Consider the following 18,100-nt stretch of genomic DNA (forward strand, 5'->3'; position numbering starts at 1 on the left):
CGATGATATTTTGAATGTAATTCATTAATATTATAGTTGTTGATATTTTCTTCTATATATGTGGTCAAACTTAGAAATGCTACACCTACGAATGGTTTAAAGTAATCCATACGTGATTAGACAGCTGGCAGGTTATGATTGAGGTTAGAGAGAAGGCGGGCCCCATAACACTTAAAATCAGGGGGAGAGAAGTATTAATGGAAAGTTGCATAAAAGTTCACGTTAGTCTTCATAGAGGATTATCCTTATTTATAGCGCTGCAGTATTTTCCTATAAATTTCTTATATATAATCAGATATAATCAGTCGGCGTAAGAAAAGTCAATGTAGCCCTTGCCTGCCCTAGGTCGGTCACAATCCGCCCGTCTCTTTCGAGATCACGCACATCATCCCGGTTTGTGCACATGAGATGAGACCAGCGCCACAGTGCATCCTAACATTTGACGACTGCAGCTTTGGCCGCACAAGATCACTGAACTAGGCATATGTGGCAAGAGCCGTACCTGTGCTTGCATAAGGAAATATCCTCTCTCTTGCTCAATTTACCTCTCCAGCATCCTGTCCACGACAAGCATTGATGGACTATGGCGGAGTCCCGCTGTCCTCGTCTAGTTGCTGTACTACACGAGCTTCAGCCCATGCCACCCACGAGTAAACAGTAGCATTGCCCTAGGTTCCAGGGGGAAACATCCACAAACATTGATGGACTAGCGCCGAACTGTCCACGACAATTAGAGTTGAGAAGGAAGACTAGCCAGCATGAGTCGATGCCGCCCACGGGTTTCAGTCGGCAGACAACTACAAAAACCAAGGTTGAATTGTGGCCACGGACTAATAATAGTACTGATGCACTTGCAGCAGGCATGCTTACGGCGCGCGCGCACACGCTATAAGATAGATGCACCGCCCAAGCAGTTTTGCCAACAACACTTGGGAATCACTTTGCATTCCAGAAAAGGTTTCCGGCCTAGTAGTTGCGTTTGCGGATACGTAGCATACCACAGCTGAGTCCATGGCGAGATGCTGGCTGCTGCTCCTCTTCTGGGCGTTCCTCTGGCCGGCGGCCAGCGCGGTGCCGTGTCACCCCGACGACCTCCGCGCGCTTCGGGGCTTCGCCGGGGACCTCAGCGGCGGGGGCGTCCTGCTCCGCACCGCATGGTCTGGCGCCTCGTGCTGCAGCTGGGAAGGTGTGGGCTGCGATAGCGCCAGCGGACGCGTCACGGTGCTGCGGCTCCCCAGGCGTGGCCTCACAGGTCTCATCCCAGGAGCCTCTCTAGCGGGCCTCGTGTGGCTCGAGGAACTCTTCCTCGGCTTGAACTCTTTCGTGGGCGTCCTCCCAGACGCGCTCTTCGGCCTCACTAGGCTAAGGAAGCTTTCACTCGCATCCAACGAGCTCACCGGCCAGGTGAGCTCACGCCTCGGCGAGCTCACACGCCTCACCTTGTTGGATTTGTCCGCCAACCGCTTCTTCGGCCGCCTCCCGGACGTGTTCGGCGATCTCACGTCGCTAGAACATTTGGCCGCACACTCCAATGGCTTCTCCGGCTTCTTGCCGCCGTCTCTGTCGTCACTATCATCTCTCCGTGAGCTCAACCTCCGGAACAACACCTTGTCCGGCCCGATTGCTCGTGTTAGCTTCTCCGGCATGCCACTTCTTGCTTCCGTTGACTTTTCCACAAACTACCTGACTGGGTGGCTCCCGACCAGCCTTGCGGGCTGTGATGAACTCAAGTCGCTCAACCTTGCCAACAACACATTGGTTGGCACCATCCCGTCGTGGATTGGTGAGTTTGACCACCTTTGGTACTTGAATCTCTCAAATAATTCATTCGTTGGCGAGGTACCCAAAAGTTTGTTACGGCTCAAGGAGGGCCTCGCCACCGCGGGTCGTTCATCGGGTATGGTTTTCACTAACATGCTATTGTATGTAAATGACAAAAGAAGAGCACTCAATGAACAACCAAATACCATAACTGGGAGCAACAACACTGTCAGATCTGGGCGCAACAACAGCATGTCTGGGAATGATAACACTGTCATATCCGGAGACAACAACGCTGTGTCTGGGAGCTTCAACACCCTTGTATGTGGGGACAACAATGTTCTAACTGGTGACCACCATGTCGTATCTGGGAGCAACCATATTGTAACTAACAGCTACAATAAAGTATCTGGGTGCACCAATAATGTATCCGGGAGCCACCATACCGTATCCGGTAGCAACAATGCCGTATCTGGTAGCAACAATACGGTATCTGGGAGCAACCATGTCGTATCCGGGAGCAACAAAATTGTAACCGACGGTTAATGATCTATAAGTGGATCGATTCCATCTACAAGTACAAGATCTCAGAGCACATCAAAGAGAGTCGTGAACAGAAGACGTTCTTCACTCAGAACTGAAAACCTAGGTACATGGACCCCATTCCCATATCTTGTTCCAAGTTTGGGAGGGCACCATAAAGATCTTTTGTATCTTTACTGTTTTTAGCATATTTAAATTTTCACAATTATATACATCCGTATATAGTCTGTATTGAATTTTTTTAAAGGGCTTATATTTAGAAACAGATGGAGTAGTATGTATTTCCGTACTTGCAAAACTTCCAGCCTATCATGAGAATTATATCCAACGACGCACTCGTCGTCTATCGATGAATGTCTTTGTTACAGCTTGTGGTTATTGTTATTAGATGTGTGAACCCTGTTGAATGATCCCTTACTTGATAGTTTCGAATTGGCCATGGCTATTCGGCGCCATTAGTGCTAATTGTAAACAACAGCTTATTCTTTGCGGATAGATACAAATTGTGAGGTGGGGAAGTGGGTACGGACTGAAGTTGGGTAGGATAAGCTGTTGCTGCTAGGTTACGACGAGGCTGTGGCAGTGCATGGTTCATATACAGATGGGTTGGACGTTCGCATGTACCCACTTGCATGAGCTGCACTCGACCTGACTTTGACTGGCTCTCTCTCTCTCGATCTCTCGACCTGACTTTGACTGGCTTTGGAGGTCTCTCTCTCTCATGTAGTCATGTGTGTCGATGCATGGCTTTGACTGGCTGCAGAGAATTATTGGTTTTGTTTTGTCCTTTTTCTTCCTCCTCCTTATTTTCCTCCTCTTGTTCCACGTACATCCTCCTCCTCGTGAATTCTCTCTCTGTCTGTGACATGCATCCATGTTGGATTTTTTTTTCTCCTACGGTAAAATTTCTCCCATGATGGCAAATTCTCCTTGTTTTTATTCCTTTCCTTCACTTGCATGAGCCCCCTCCGGACACACATGCATGCAGCACTTGCATAAGCAGCCCTACGCGTCTGAGACGTGGTCTGTAAAAAATTACGCTGCTTTTGTGCTAGCTACACTCATTTCACGCTGTTTTTGTCGGTAAGTACTTTTCGAGATTGGATAAGGTAGTTGGCCTGAAAAACCTGGAAATTTGCATGGAAAAAAGAGTTACAAATTTCATCGAAAACTACAGATTGTACAAAAATAGGCTGGAATCATTGTAATAGTTGGAGTCGCAAGAACTCATCTACAATACGAAACTATCTATCAACCTATAGTTCTACAAATGCATATAAAAAGCGCAAAAGATTTTTTTTACCTTTGTTGATATTTCATCTAACACCTAGTGTGCAAGGAGGAGAAATCCGGCCGGCGAGTCGTCGGTGGCTTGCAGCTGTCAGGAAGGGGTGGACAACGGCCACCAGAAGTGCTACCTCGACATGCAAATGGCGGCTATGCGTCCGGAACTCGGAGACGTTGCGCCATTGCCGCCCAAGTGTCGCCGACCCTCCTCCACTCAGCCGTGGCGGTGGGGCGACCGGCTGTGGAGCTCCGGTGGCCGCTGGGCTACCACGTAGGGGCACAACCGATTGGCCATGGCCACTACAACGGCAAATCGACGTGGCGGCCACGGCGCGGGCGGACGAGCGCCACTACAGGAAAATCATTTTCGCCTTGTGTCAACGCGCGTACGACCGAGAGTTTTATATCGGCCACCCGGCGTACAAGGCGATAAGCAGTGCGTCTGCGGAGCACGGCGAAGCCACGAGACTAGGCGTACATCCAAGTACGCCGTGACACGCCCAAAAAAAGCTCGGCTTACCGAAAACACTCGGCGCACATCGCACTAAGCCGAATGTCCTCGCAGTAAACACGCCATACAATTGTGCCACGTAGGCGTGCACGTCGCAGGTCACGACGCCGTGACGGGGTCATAGATAAGCGGTGCGACACCCCGGAATGCCGTGCGCCTTCAGCAGCACATGCATGGCGTTATTGCGGTGGTCAGCCTTTGACTGTAGGTGGCGGCGATGCTTGGCCGTCCGGATTATGAGATGGTGCAGATTCAGCTGCCGCCGCGCCCTCCCTCACCTACAAATACACCCCCAACTGTCAGTGCTACTCACCTCCCTCCTTCATTGATCCAGCCGCCTGCCCCCAAGCTCGTCGATGTCGGCCGCACCTGATCCACCATCAAACCCGACGCCGGCGAGGCGGCGACCCAGGGATACCACAACGCGCCGGCCGGCCGAGGTGACATATGTTCCATTTAACGTTTTCCCTACTAATAATTAAGTTTTGTAAAATGTTAGTATGGATATTTTATATAGGCATTCAATAATCTTTACAATGATTTCTACTTAAGATTTGCTTCGTAGCTAGATAGATAGGTTTAATTTGATGTAGATAGATGCTAAAGTTTACAATATTAATTGATAAGTGTTATCGATATGAATTGGATCATTTTTCCTACTACTAATTAAGTTTTGTCATATGTTAGTATATGAATATTTTATACTCCTATAAGCATACAATACTCTTCACAATGATTTCTAGTTTAGGTTTGCTTCATAGCTAGATTAGGTTTGTCTTAATTTAATTCTTTTTTTTTTGCAGATGGACGAAAGGATGGGATGGAACGGGCTCATCGATGCATTTGGGCTGGCGACGCTGATCTGTTTGGTCAAGATGAAAGAGATCGCTCCAACCAACGACGAGACGGAAATACGATTGCTCCAGCTCCCTTCTCCTCGTCTCCTCGTTTCTGGCAAGTGCACGGCGCAGGGAGTTGTTGGCGAGGCGGCGAGCACGGGATCTGGGGGAGCAGAGGCTGGCCGCTGGCGGCTGGCCGACGGCGAGCGGGAGCCAGTCTATTCGACTATTCGTCCACTCCTTCCTCTCGTGAGCAGTTCCTTCGACCTTCGGTAAGAGCATCTCTAGCAGACCCATAAAATCCCGACCCGCAAAACGCGTTTGCAGTTCGTGGAAAAACGGCTTTGCGGGTCGGCGCGGATGGCCGCAGAGGCTGACCTCGCAAAACAGACCCATATAGAAGGATATTCGCGAAATATGCTCTTTTACGGGTCGGCTTTGCGGGGTCTGGTTTGGCGCCGCTCCCGCCGATATCCTAAATTTGCACCTCAATTTAGCACAAGATAATGCATTTCTTTACTTTTTCAACAACATTGGATACATAGGACATCATCAAATCTTGCTAGAATAGTAAGACCAAAGAAAACCACAATTATGCATTTTAGAAGATTTTGAACTTCCATAACTGCTCCCACTAGTTAGACCAATATCTTTTCCATGCATTCATTGTTGATCTGTGGATTCTTGATTTTGCATTCTTCATTCTTCTTCTTTCGTTATAAAGAAATAAACGTTGCTTCCCCGCTAGTTGCACATGCAGCCGTTGTCCGCGTGCAGTCGTCGCACTGTATGAGCGGCATCGGCGAGCCACCGAGTCTCTGCGCGAGCGCCGAGCCCGGCGGACGGCCGGCCAAATCCATGCCCGCAAACCGTCGACGGCGGCGACAGGACGAACCCGTACCTGCATGCGGCGATGGGACTTTGTCGGGGATGCGCGAGGTGCTCCCCGACCATTCCATCGCTTGGCGCAACCACCGGCGGCTGGAAAAAGCCAAACTCGGCCGCCCGTGACGAAGGGCTGCAGATCTGCAACTTTCCGGCCCGCCGACGCAGTAGGGAGGGGGGGAGAGGGCAACCTCGTGCATGTAGCGGCCTTTCCGTGTGATCCTGCCGGTTACTTTCGTCGGAATCGTGGGTGGCGGCCCAGCGGCGGGGCGAGGGGGAGAGGGGAGGTGGTAGGTGGGGAAAAGTGCGGGCTTAAATGTCCTCCCCACCAACCGCTCCCGCTATATGCAGGGCACCGAGCTATATGCAGGGCACCGACGGGCCCGCGGGGGTGGGGGGGACCGCGTATTCACGGGTTGGGGTCAAGATTTTGCCGCGCCCCTCCAAACATTTTGCGGGCCGGCCGCGTTTGCGGGCTTTGTTCGGGCGGGATTTTCCGCGTCGACCCGCATTTTGACGGTTATTTTGCAGGTCAGGGCTTTTTTGTGGGGTCTGCTAGAGATGCCCTAAGATGCTTACTAAATAACTGGTCTGGGTTGGGGATAAGGGGATTGAGAATTTGAGATTGATATACTTAGGGCTTATTTATGGAATTTTCATTGGGGATGATCAGTGGTAAAGTTTATACGTTTCGATCGATGATTGGAACCCAGTATTGTTTTCTGAAATCCGTACTATAAGTCTGGATCTGAGTTACTGAGCCGTTTCTCCCGAATTTCCTTTTTCTAGCGAATTCCCCTGAATTTATGGTAAAGCTTATGTGTACTACAACACAAGCCTATTAGGTTACCCCTGAAATGTCGTATTTGAGAATTGAGAAGGACTTGTAGCATGCACGCAAGTAGAAAAACGACTTTTAGTACCGGTTCGTAAGGACCTTTAGTACCGGTTCTGGAATCGGCACTAAAGAGTGGGGACTAAAGGTCCCCCCTTTACTAGTGCGTGCGGTGGCCCCCCTTTAGTCCCGGTTCAACACGAATCGGGACCAAAGGCCCACCACGTGACACGAGGGCGCCGTGGTCTGGGGGAGCTTTAGTCCCGGTTGGTAAGGATTTTTTATTTTTATTTTTTAAATAAAGCAAAAACAGCCTGCCTACTGGGCCGGCACGGCCCGCATACGACTAGAAACCCAATCTCTAGTTGAGCGAGGATGCAGGCCCGTACGGCCCAGTAGGCCCCACAGGGCAGAAGACTTGCAATAGGCCCACAAAGGCCTGCTTAGAGAGGAGCTCGACACGGTAGCCGCGGCGGGGCTTATAAACCGGTGTGAGCTCCTCTCAACTAGCGAGGTGGGACTAAGCATTGTGCACTGCGGGTGGCAGCGCATCACCTTTAGTACCGGTTGGTGGCTCCAACCGGTACTAAAGGGGGGTCTTTAGTACCGGTTGGAGCCACCAACCCGTACTATAGGCACCAACCCGTACTATAGGCCACCACCTTTAGTACCGGTTGGTGGCTCCAACCGGTACTAAAGATCCCCCTTTAGTACCGGTTGAAGCCACCAACCCGTACTAAAGGCAACCACCTCTTTAGTACCGGTTCCTGGCACGAACCGGTACTAAAGGTTCGCCACGAACAGGTACTAATGAGCACCGCCCGCCTGGCCATTGGAACCGGCACTAATGGTCATATTAGTGCCGGTTCAATTGCAAACTAGGACTAATGAGTTTCACATTAAACCCTTTTTCTACTAGTGACGATTAGGTCGTCGTTCTACTGTAGATGGGTTAAATTGAGGTGGCACAGTGAATGCTCCTAACGAATTGGCTACCATACAGTGTATCGTTTCCATGTTTGAACAGATTTCTGTACTTTTACAGTTCTACTACATCTTACCAAACAGAAACATTATTTGTTGGCTGTTGGGAACTACATAGACTGTGAGTATGTGTGGTTTGTGGTCTGTCCGCCAGTAATATGGCAAGAAATAATTCGGCTTCACTTTGGACATCACCAAAAAATATTTGATAATCGGATACATCTAGTTGATGCAAGTAGCTCTGTTCTCTGAACTTCTGGTAGCTCATTTTCTTTGAATCACCTCATTCTGTGACTTTTATTGTCAAGTCTCAAATTTATTTTCTTTAAGAAATGGGGCTATTACATTTGTGTTGTTACTTCGACATTAAGGTGGATTTGTGTTTTGCAAGTTTGATGCTATATTATATATTGTACCCCAACATCCTATTTTTTGTTTGCATGTTAGAGATTCAGGCTTAAGTTGCCCAGGCTTCACAAAAGTTCTAGCTCCATGAAGTACAAGCGAGACGGGATCAAGGCTGCCTATGGTGGTGATAATAGAGTAAGTGCGATGGAGGTACTGCTGTGGTGTATGAGCGAGGCGCATGGATGTGATTGGGATCTGACACAAAAGTATTTTGACTACCGCTATGTTATGCGTGCCGATGAGGTCCCGGATGTTTACTGGCCTGAGCCGGTGGTGTTCCCGGGCACCTGCGTGGAAATTCCCTTCTATATCGATGAAGAGGGAATGCCCATCTTCCTACCATACCCTGCTTCCCCGGGGAAGCCGTATTATAGCCCATCCCCGTAGCATGCTAGTAGTTGTTAGAAGGGAGAGAGAGGATTATTGCGGAATAGTTTGGATGTATTATTGAGCCTCGAGGGCGAGTATATATTGAGTACAAGACTTGGAGGGCAAGACGCCTCTCCTGAAGATAAGGTAGGAGACAGATTACAAATCCTAGACTACCAAATACAAGTATCCCAAATATATCTCTAACATCCCCCCGTAGTCGTAGCGGTAGCGTTGCGAACAACAGGAGCGTCGCGGACGGTCAGACTGGAGAGAATAGCAGCCGACGGACTGACATCCCCCCGCAGTCCTAGCGGGAGCGCCGTGGACGGTGTCGCGTCGCGGACGCGTTGACTGTAGAGGAAGCCGACGAGTTGCTCAAGTGGATGATAGCCCTTTGTGCCGATGTCGATGTAGCCGAGAGCGTAGGGCAGTGTAGCCGTGGTCGAGGTAGCCGTGCGAAGAACGCCGTGGTCGATGTCGAGTCGGGGTAGCCGGTGTCGAGGGAGTCGCCGTGGAGCCGCAGGCGCAACGAGGCGCCGAGTTAGTCATGAGCGCAGTGGTGTCGAAGAAGTGACGCGCCAGAAAGGAGAATGGTGTTGACGATGCGTCGCGCCGGGTTTGCCGACCCCGGGGACACATCGTAGACGAAGGCACGCGTCGGTGTTGCCAGCACCGGGCATGCGTAGACGGTCGAAGACGAAGTTGACGAAGCGCCGCACCAGGCTTGCCAGGCCCGGGGACACGTCGTGGACGAAGGCACTCGGCGGTGTTGCCAGCACCGGGCATGCGTAGACTGGGACCTGCACGAGCTGTACGCCATGTCGAAGAGGTTGGAGAGGCCAGCAGAGAAGGACTCGACGACGGTTGCGGCGCCAATCGGCGCGGGGCCAATGTCGCCCGCGGTTGTCGGAGTAGATGAAGCGGTCGGGGTAGATGACGGCGACGCTGGCGACGAGCTGGTGCTGGACGAAGACGAAGTGGGGTGGACGGGCGGCGGCGACAGCTACGGAGGTAGCCGCGGCGGCGGCCAAAGAAGAGCGGCGGCGGCGGCGGCTAGGTTAGGAGTGCGGCGGCGGTGCTCGAAGTAGGCGAAGAACCCTGACAGCGTGACGAAGACCGGCGCGAACGGTGGCGTTCCCGCGCCAAGGGAGACGGCGCGGTGCATACCACGGGAGGTCGACGCGCGGTGACGGCGGAGCGGACCACGGGCCGCGGCACTACGGCCCGAAGGGGCAACGCAGCGGCGGCAGGCGGGTCGGGGTAACAGCGGGAAGACCTCTGGGCGGCGGCGGGGACCGCGGGGCGTGACGCTGCGGCCCAAAGGGGCGACACAACTGCGGTTCGCGAGTCGGTGCAACCGCGGGGACGGCCTCGGGGCGGCGGCGGGGACCGCGTATCGCGACACTACGGCCCGAAGGGGCGACGCAGCGCGACGCACGAGTCGATGCAGCCACGAGGAGAACCACGGGGCGGCGGCGCTGCGGCCCGACGGGACGATGCAGCGGCAGCCCGATGCTCGATCGGTGGATAGGCGCGCTGAACTCGGGGACGATCTTCACGGGACCTGCGGAGGCGCGCGTAACCGACGGGCCAGGTCGGTCGCGCGGCGTAGATGAGGCGGATCGCGGCGGCGAGCGGATGATCAAGCCGATCGCGCGCGACGTCAGGGACGCCGCTCGGTGGAGGAGTGGTGGCGGCAGAGTCCGAGATGAGGCCGGCGACGAGGATGGCGGGGGACGTCTTTACCGGCACCCGGGCTACCAAAGCAGCGCCGACGCCCGGGCAGCAAGGCCCAAGCGACCAACGGAGCAGCGGCGCCCGAGTTGAGGCGGCTGACAAGCCTGATGCAGCCGAGGACGAGGCCGGCGAGGTAGACCGCCGAGCTGTCGTGCAGACGCGGCGGAGGCGGGTGACGTGGATCGACGGGCGGGCCGGCGCGCGAGCGTCGGCTATGATTGGCCGACGCATGGCGCGAGGCCGCCGGGTCGCGGCGATGTAGGTGTCCCGGTCGGAACAGGGCGGTGACGACCGGCGCAGGCCGATGGGCGGACCAGCGCGCGTACGGCGGCTGGCCCGAACGGACCGCCTCGGCGCGCGTGGCCGCCGGGTCGGAGGAGAGGCCGGCTGGTCGTGTCGGTGTCGGAGTAGAGGCGCACGGGGATCGACGGCGGCGGCGGGTGACGCAAACCGATCAAGAATAGATCGGAAAACAACAAAGAAAAACGCCGATCAAAAAACGACCGGCGAGAGAGCGAAAAAACCCGGAGCAAGGGCTCGGGAAAAAGACTCTTTAGGGCAGCCGGCCAACACGGCCGGCGGACGAACCCTAGGTACGGGGCCCCAGCGGCGATCGTGGAGACCGACCGCCCCAGGGCAGCGCGGAGCGGAAGCGACGGCGCGGCTAGGGTTTGGATCGGTTAGGCTGATACCATGTTAGAAGGGAGAGAGAGGATTATTGCGGAATAGTTTGGATATATTATTGAGCCTCGAGGGCGAGTATATATTGAGTACAAGATTTGGAGGGCAAGACGCCTTTCCTGGAGATAAGGTAGGAGACAGATTACAAATCCTAGACTACTAAATACAAGTATCCCAAATATATCTCTAACAGTAGTGTCTTATCTTTGGGATGGTCCGCCTTGTGGATTCCCGTCGTATGTTGAACAATCATTTGCCCGGTTAAACGAGCCAAGGTTAAGCTGCTCGGGCGTCGTTGGAGGCATGCAATCCCACAAAACTTGCATTGTGTCCTAGTTGATGTATGAAAATGTGGTGGAAATTCAAACACCTAGGCCACTCGGGGGTCTTTGGAGGGTAGCAATCCCACCAAAACTTGCATTTTGACCTAATACATGTACAAAATTGTGGTGGGAGGTCTAAACACCCAATACCCAGCTCCCGAGTGTGATCCGCTTCACGGACGGTGACGGTGCAAAATACTGTCACATTCCTCGGTGGGGGTCCAAGCGCCGCTAGAAGTCTTTGATCGGAGGTCGCACAGAGGGTTTATCCAGGTTCGGGCCTCCGTAGAGTAATACCCTACATCCTGCTTGCTTTCGTTATTCATGGTGGAGGGATACCTCATGCGAGGGGTTACAATGATGTATGAGATTGCTACCAAGAGTTGCTATGTGAGATTAGATGCCCTAGAGGGTTGCCCGGACTCCCTTTATATAGGCAGGGAGGTTTAGGGTTTACATGGCAATAGATGCGATCTGGGGCACTGCCGCCCTTGTCTTGGAGGGTATGAAGGTCTTCGACGCCCCCTTAGGGCTCCTTCTTTGTCCGGGCCTAGCAGGGCCTTGTTGACTATGAGGTCGGGCCCCCTTGATGGAGCCACCCCTAGTGCAGGACATCGTCAGTAGCCCCCGAGTGTGGCAGAGGTCACGGGAGACGTTCCCGGGACCTACGGCGGGCTCTCGCCTTCTTATTTGCGTACCCCCTTTTATCGGGAGCTCGGCCGAGGGGCTGTCAGTGGCCCCTCCATAAGGCCCTTGGAAGCCCGGTTGTGCGGGGCCTCTTCCATAGAGCCATAGTCGTAGCTTCACGGACCTCCGTGTTCTCTCTGGCGCCTCTTGGGTACGAAGGAGGGCCCGCTCACTTCTGCATTCCCCGAAGGGTCACGCCTGCAAGCCTTCTTGTCAACATCACTCAAGGAGTCGGTTCGATCTTTGCTCATTATGACAAACCCGCCCAGTTATGCATGCCCACGATTTGTAGAGCGGTGACTGTAGCGGAAAGTGGGGCACGTGGCGCGTGGGGACGCCTCGATTTCTGGCGGAGAATGGGAGATGTTTCCCATTCCACTATGTCTTCTTCCTCGCGCCTCCGCCCAAAGCATTTTTCTCCCAGCTTCGCCATTGCAACATTTTTGGCTTTCGGGCCCATAGCATCTTATCCCGAGTAGTCAGTGATGGGAAAGACGAACTTCTCCTTCGGGGGCCACGGCCAAAGTGCGCAAGCGACCAGGGAAACCGAGAGAAAAAGGAAAAGGGAGACCATCGCCGCCAGCGTACCACAGTAGGGGGACAACGTGCTTGTCAGCCAGTGAGCTCGCTCCCTCGCCTCAGATGGAGAGGTCCAGAAGTTGAAGGCAGAGAGGTCGTTCCCTCCTTATTTGGCCTATCGGTTTCCTCTGTCGATGGAGAGCTTTCTGGCGCTGTAGCCCGGCGAATGCGTGCTCCACCTCAGTTTCCTCGGTCGATGGCTCGGCTTCCCCATGTACCCGTTTGTGTGAGGGCTCCTCTTTTTCTTCAGCTGCTAGCTTCATCACCTCAATCCCATGTGCATCCTCCACATTGCAAACTTCATCACGTTCTGCGAATGCTTTCTTGGGACCGCCCCTCATTTCAACTTGTTCCATCAGTCCTTCTGCATCAGAGCACAGGTGAGCGGCCGCATCATTCGTGATCGTGGTGGGGTGAGTATTCAACTGCTGCCATCTTCTCCATCCTTTCCTATGCACCTCCCAAAATCGATGGGGTCCTGGCAGAAGAAGTTGTTTTACGTGTTCGCCCATGAAGATGGCTTGCCGGCCTTCTCTAGCGGCTCCTCGATGCGCTTGAACTCCTGGGAGTCCCCAAATGATCTTCCCAAGGATGCCAAGCTGCTGATGAAGGCCATAGGTGTCGGTGTCAAAACCGGTGGATCTCGGGTAGGGGGTCCCGAACTGTGCGTCTAGGATCAATGGTAACAGGAGACGGGGGACACGATGTTTACCCTGGTTCGGGCCCTCTCTATGGAGGTAATACCCTACTTCTGCTTGATTGATCTTGATGAATATGAGTATTACAAGAGTTGATCTACCACGAGATCGTAATGGCTAAACCGTAAAAGTCTAGCCTGTATGACTATGGTAATGAGTATCTCTATCCGGACTACGCTCTCCGGTTTATATAGACACCGGAGAGATCTAGGGTTACATGGAGTCGGTTACATCAGAGGGAATCTACATAGTCGGTTGCCAAGCTTGCCTTCCATGCCAAGTAGAGTTCAATCCGGACACAGCTACAGTCTTCGGTCTTCATATCTTCACAGCCCATCAGTCCGGCCCATGAATAACAGGCCGGACGCCCGAGGACCCCTTAGTCCAGGACTCCCTCAGTAGCCCCTGAATCTGGCTTCAATGACGAGGAGTCCGACGCGTAGATTGTCTTCGGCATTGCAAGGCGGGTTCCCCTTTTCCGGAACTCCACGATAGTCTTCGGCTGCGATGATTGTATCCGGACCTGTAACGCATACCACACACAACCGCATGGAGAATATAATATTTGCACGAATCTAATCTGTTGACAGCTTTTTTACAACACGACATCACGTCTGTCCGGTCGTAATTTCGAACCGTTTTTTATCTGCCATCCCACGTTTCGAGACGCGGTTGTAATTGGCACGTCATGTCGAAGCAGAGATCGTGTCCCCTTATTACAGGATCCTCTTCAATGCGGGCGTGGGTTACCCAACCGTGCCATTCGCACGGCCCTTGGGAATAGGCGAGTTTAAGGCGAGTGGGGAGGCGTTTGATACTCGCGGCCTCTATAAAGGGGGGTAAGGATTCCCCTTTCTCACCCACGCCCTTTCTTTCCCTCAGCCCTTCCGTCCTTGAGCTCCAGCGCCCAAGCTTTAGCTTTTCTTCGTCCAAAAAAGCACTCCAAACATGTCCGGATCCGGAGTTGGAGGCAAGTGGATGGCCTCCTCCGTTAAGAAGAAGGACATCAAGGAGCTCCGGGAGGCCGGATACCTAGCCAAGGAGATCGTTCACCGACTCCCGACCAAGGGGCAGATTGTCCCCACTCCCGAACCTCATGAGAGGGTTGTGTTTCTCACACATTTTGTCTGTGGACTGGGATTCCCTCTCCATCCATTTATCCGTGGACTGATGTTTTACTATGGGCTGGATTTTCATGACCTAGCCCCCAACTTCATCCTCAACATTTCGGCATTTATCGTCGTTTGTGAGGCTTTTCTCCGCATCCCACCTCACTTCGGCCTGTGGCTGAAGACCTTCAACGTGAAGCCGAAGGTGGTGAATGGCCAACAAGCAGAGTGCGGAGGCGCCATGGTGGGCAAGATGCCCAACGTCACCTGGCCCGAAGGCTCGTTTGCGGAGACGGTGAAGGGATGGCAGTTGGGATGGTTCTACATCACCGAGCCACGCGACGCCAACTGGGTGGCGGCCCCCGAATTTCGATCCGTAATCCCGATGCGGCTCACCTCCTGGCAAGAGAGGGGCCTAACCTGGGGTCCTTCGGACGAGCTGACTGGGCTCCAGACGTGTGTCCAGAACATGATAGACAGGAAAATCAAGCTCGTCAACGTAGTCCAAGTCATGCTTATTCGTCGGGTCCTTCCGTGCCAACGCCGGATTTGCTATCTGTGGGAGTTCGATCCGGCCAAGCACCAGACGCTACTAGAGCTCTTTGGCACGACGCACGAAGAAATCTGGAAAGTGCTTTTCAAGGCCGGCGAGACGCCACCGCCTACGACCGAAGATCGTGGGCTTAGCTTAAAATGCCAGGCTAACCCGGTCAGTTCTTTTAATGTTTTCAAGGAGTACCCTCTACTAGCATATTTTGAGAGGAAACTTAAGCTTTCCTTCCCCTGTTTTCAGGCCTGGATCAAGGTGGCGGAGGAGATTAACTGTCCGGCTCCGCTGCCCGAAGACCAAGAATTCCCGTTACTGATGAAAATGTTGTTCCCTGCACCTTATGAGGTGCTGGAGAAGACGGCTAAGAAGGCGGCCACAGGGGCCAAGAAGGGCCTTCGCCGGAAAGGCACTCCGGACGCGACGTCCAGAAGCGAGACTTCCTCTCCGTCCGCTGACGACGGCGACGAAGAAGAAGAAAATGACTCCCCACCTGAAGTGGGGAGGAAGAAGAGAGCGGCCCCCACATTTCCGGAGGCGAAAGTGCCTAAGAGGGTTAGAGGCTCCCTCACGGATAACTCCGTGTGGGATGTTGATAGTAGTCCGGAACGACCTCGTCGGACCAAGCCTCGGGCCGCCTCGTAAGTACCAGAATCCGCAAACGTCTGGCCTTCCTGGTTTGTAATATTGACATATTGTAAACTTTGTCACTGCAGTCCGGCACGCGATGGCTCCCAGCGATCTTCGACAGAGGATTCGCTGGATTCAAAGAGATGGCTAGCATGTCTCCGCCACCTGCTCATTCCGTCTCACCAAGGGTGATGACGAGGTGGTGTCCAAAAAGACTTTCCCAGGCCGGGGGGAGATTCTGGAGATCATCGGGGTGACTCCCCAGGATGACTCCTCGGCCGCCGGACATAGGGGGAAAAAGGTCCCCACGGGGACTGGTGACGGGGCCCGAGTTTCCTTCGGACCTCAGCCGGATACCCCTGTGTGAATGGGCGCATTGCATCTTCTGCTCCACGCACAGCCTAATATAGGATATCCCTACAGCATGGGCCGGCCCAGGTGGGGGATTCCCCTATGTGAAACAATTTTTCATCACTTACTGTTGTTCGCAAAAGCACCCATGCGTTATAACGGGAGAATGAAAATCATAATCTCCAATGGTCATGAGCACATTTTACTGCATCACGGAGATATATACTATCACTCTGCAATTCATGAAATCATGACCATTGCTTTAAACTCGTGACCATATTTGAAATCCTGATTTTTTTTAACAATTTTCTTGAATCAGCGACCATTTCTAGAATGGACGAACATGGTTTTGGAAATTGGTGGAATAATTTTTGAAATTCACGAACATTTTTTTGATTTAACAAACATTTTCTGAAATGCATGATTATATATTGAATCAATGAATATTTTATGAATGAATAAACTATCTTGTAAGTCACGGAAAGTATTTGAATTTTTGGAAGTTTTTTCCATTCATGAACATTTTCTGAATTGGCCAAATTTTGATCAATTTCATTAATAAACATTAGTAAACAAACTTTTAAAAAAATGTTGAACATGTTTTATTTCCCGACCATTGGTTTTCCAAATTTCCAAAAAAAATTTAATAACAAACATTTGATTATAAAATCACGGATTATGTTTTAAAATTCTCATTTTCTTAAAATTTAAAAAAAATTGAAGTCCCAAATTATTTCAAGAAGGAAAAAAGAAACATAAAAGAAAAAAATGGAAAGCAAAACTTAAAAAACCAGGCCGCCCGGACATGGGCCGGCCCAAATTGGCGTGCTTCGTCTTTTACCAGCGCGGAAAGCGTAGTATAGGAGGTCCCTACTGCATGGGCCTGCCCAGGCGAGGGATTCCCCTTTGTTAAACGTTTTTTATCACTTATAGGTGGCATTGATGTTTCTCAGAAAAAAATGTGGCGTTGATGGGCAATATTTTGCAACTTCGGGCGCAATTTCCGTGACGTATCGCAAAAAACAATAATCCTTTTATTATTAGGTATAGACTAATAATTGCATGTACACAGAGGAGGAGATAGGATTAGGGGAAAAAACTGATGTCAAGGACCAAAAAATTATTATTCAGAAAGCAAAATTGAGATGTAGGCGATGCGTCTCTTAGAGCATCTCCAGCCGTGCCCCAACAGCCCCCCCAGGCCACTTTTTCGGCGCCGGCGCCGAAAAAACGCCCCAGTCACGCCCCCAGGACGCCGAAATCCGCCGGTTCGGCCCGTTTTTGGGCCCGGCGACCGCAGTCCGAACCCGGCGCGCTGGGGGCGCTTGGGGGCTCCGGCGAAGGGAAAAGCACGGCTGGCCCACAATGTCAGGTGAAAAGTCAAGTTTTTCTTCCCCGACTCGCCTCCCACCCCCTGCGCCCTCGGCCGCCACTAGCTGTATCCCGGGGCCGCCCGTCGCCCTTCACCGCTAGATAGCCAATCCCCGCCGGAAAAAGAGCAGAGGATCACCGAGGCAGCCCCTCCACCAGCAGCTGGGCATTTTTTGCCGCCGTTTCCGGACGCGGAGGGGCAGTTTAGCGGCGGGTACATGCCCATCGGGCGCAAGGTGTTCGGCGATTTGCCTGCCTCGGCGATGGACTCCGACGACGAGGAAGCGCTCGCCGCGCTGCTAGAGGAGGAAGCCGAGGCCGACTTCCAGGAAGAAGAGCATCTCATGGTGCTCGCAGCCCTCGCCCAGCTGCTGGCGAGCAATGAAAAGCCGCGGCGAGGTGGCTCGGCGCCGGGGCGGATGAAAGCAAAGAACCGGCTTCGTTTCGAAGGCTACTGCATGCTCTAATCCGACTACTTCGCCGATGCTCCACTTCACGGCGACAAAACACTTCGGCGCCATTATCGGAAGCCGAAAGCTCTTCCTCAGGATTGTGAATTCTATCCGGGAGTTCGACAGCTACTTCAAGTGCAAGATGGATTGCAACGGCAAACTTGGATTCACCTCAATACAGAAGTGCACGACAGCGATGAGGATGCTTGCATACGGAGCTCCCGGTGATTCACTCGATGACTATGGGCGCATGGCCGAGTCCACCACCATTGAATGTTTCTACAAGTTCCGTCGGACAGTGGTGGCAGTGTTTGGACCGCAATACTTGAGAACACCAATGCGGAAGACACTGCTCGGATCCTAGCACATAATGCAGCAAGAGGATTTCCTGGGATGCTTGGAAGCATCGACTCCATGCATTGGAAATGGAAGAACTGCCCATTTGCTTGGCAGGGGATGTACAAAGGCGCCAAAGGCGGTTGCAGTGTGGTACTTGAGGCGGTGGCCTGG

At 52.8% G+C, this 18,100-nt stretch overlaps 1 protein-coding gene across 1 annotated transcript; it reads left to right on the top strand.

Annotated features, from left to right (window-relative positions):
* The first annotated feature begins 904 nt into the window (after positions 1-904).
* Positions 905-2,650, top strand: LOC123123733 (DNA damage-repair/toleration protein DRT100). Its single transcript, XM_044544328.1, has one exon. It carries the CDS (start codon positions 1,012-1,014, stop codon positions 2,305-2,307), a length of 1,296 nt encoding a protein of 431 aa, XP_044400263.1. The 5' UTR covers positions 905-1,011; the 3' UTR covers positions 2,308-2,650.
* Positions 2,651-18,100: the final 15,450 nt, after the last annotated feature.

Source organism: Triticum aestivum, chromosome 5D (genome assembly GCF_018294505.1).
Source record: "Triticum aestivum cultivar Chinese Spring chromosome 5D, IWGSC CS RefSeq v2.1, whole genome shotgun sequence".
Classification (NCBI taxonomy): domain Eukaryota; kingdom Viridiplantae; phylum Streptophyta; class Magnoliopsida; order Poales; family Poaceae; genus Triticum; species Triticum aestivum.

Excerpts from the sequence above, each read along its gene's own strand:
- LOC123123733 (XM_044544328.1), top strand. The coding sequence starts at position 1,012 with ATGGCGAGATGCTGGCTGCTGCTCCTCTTCTGGGCGTTCCTCTGGCCG.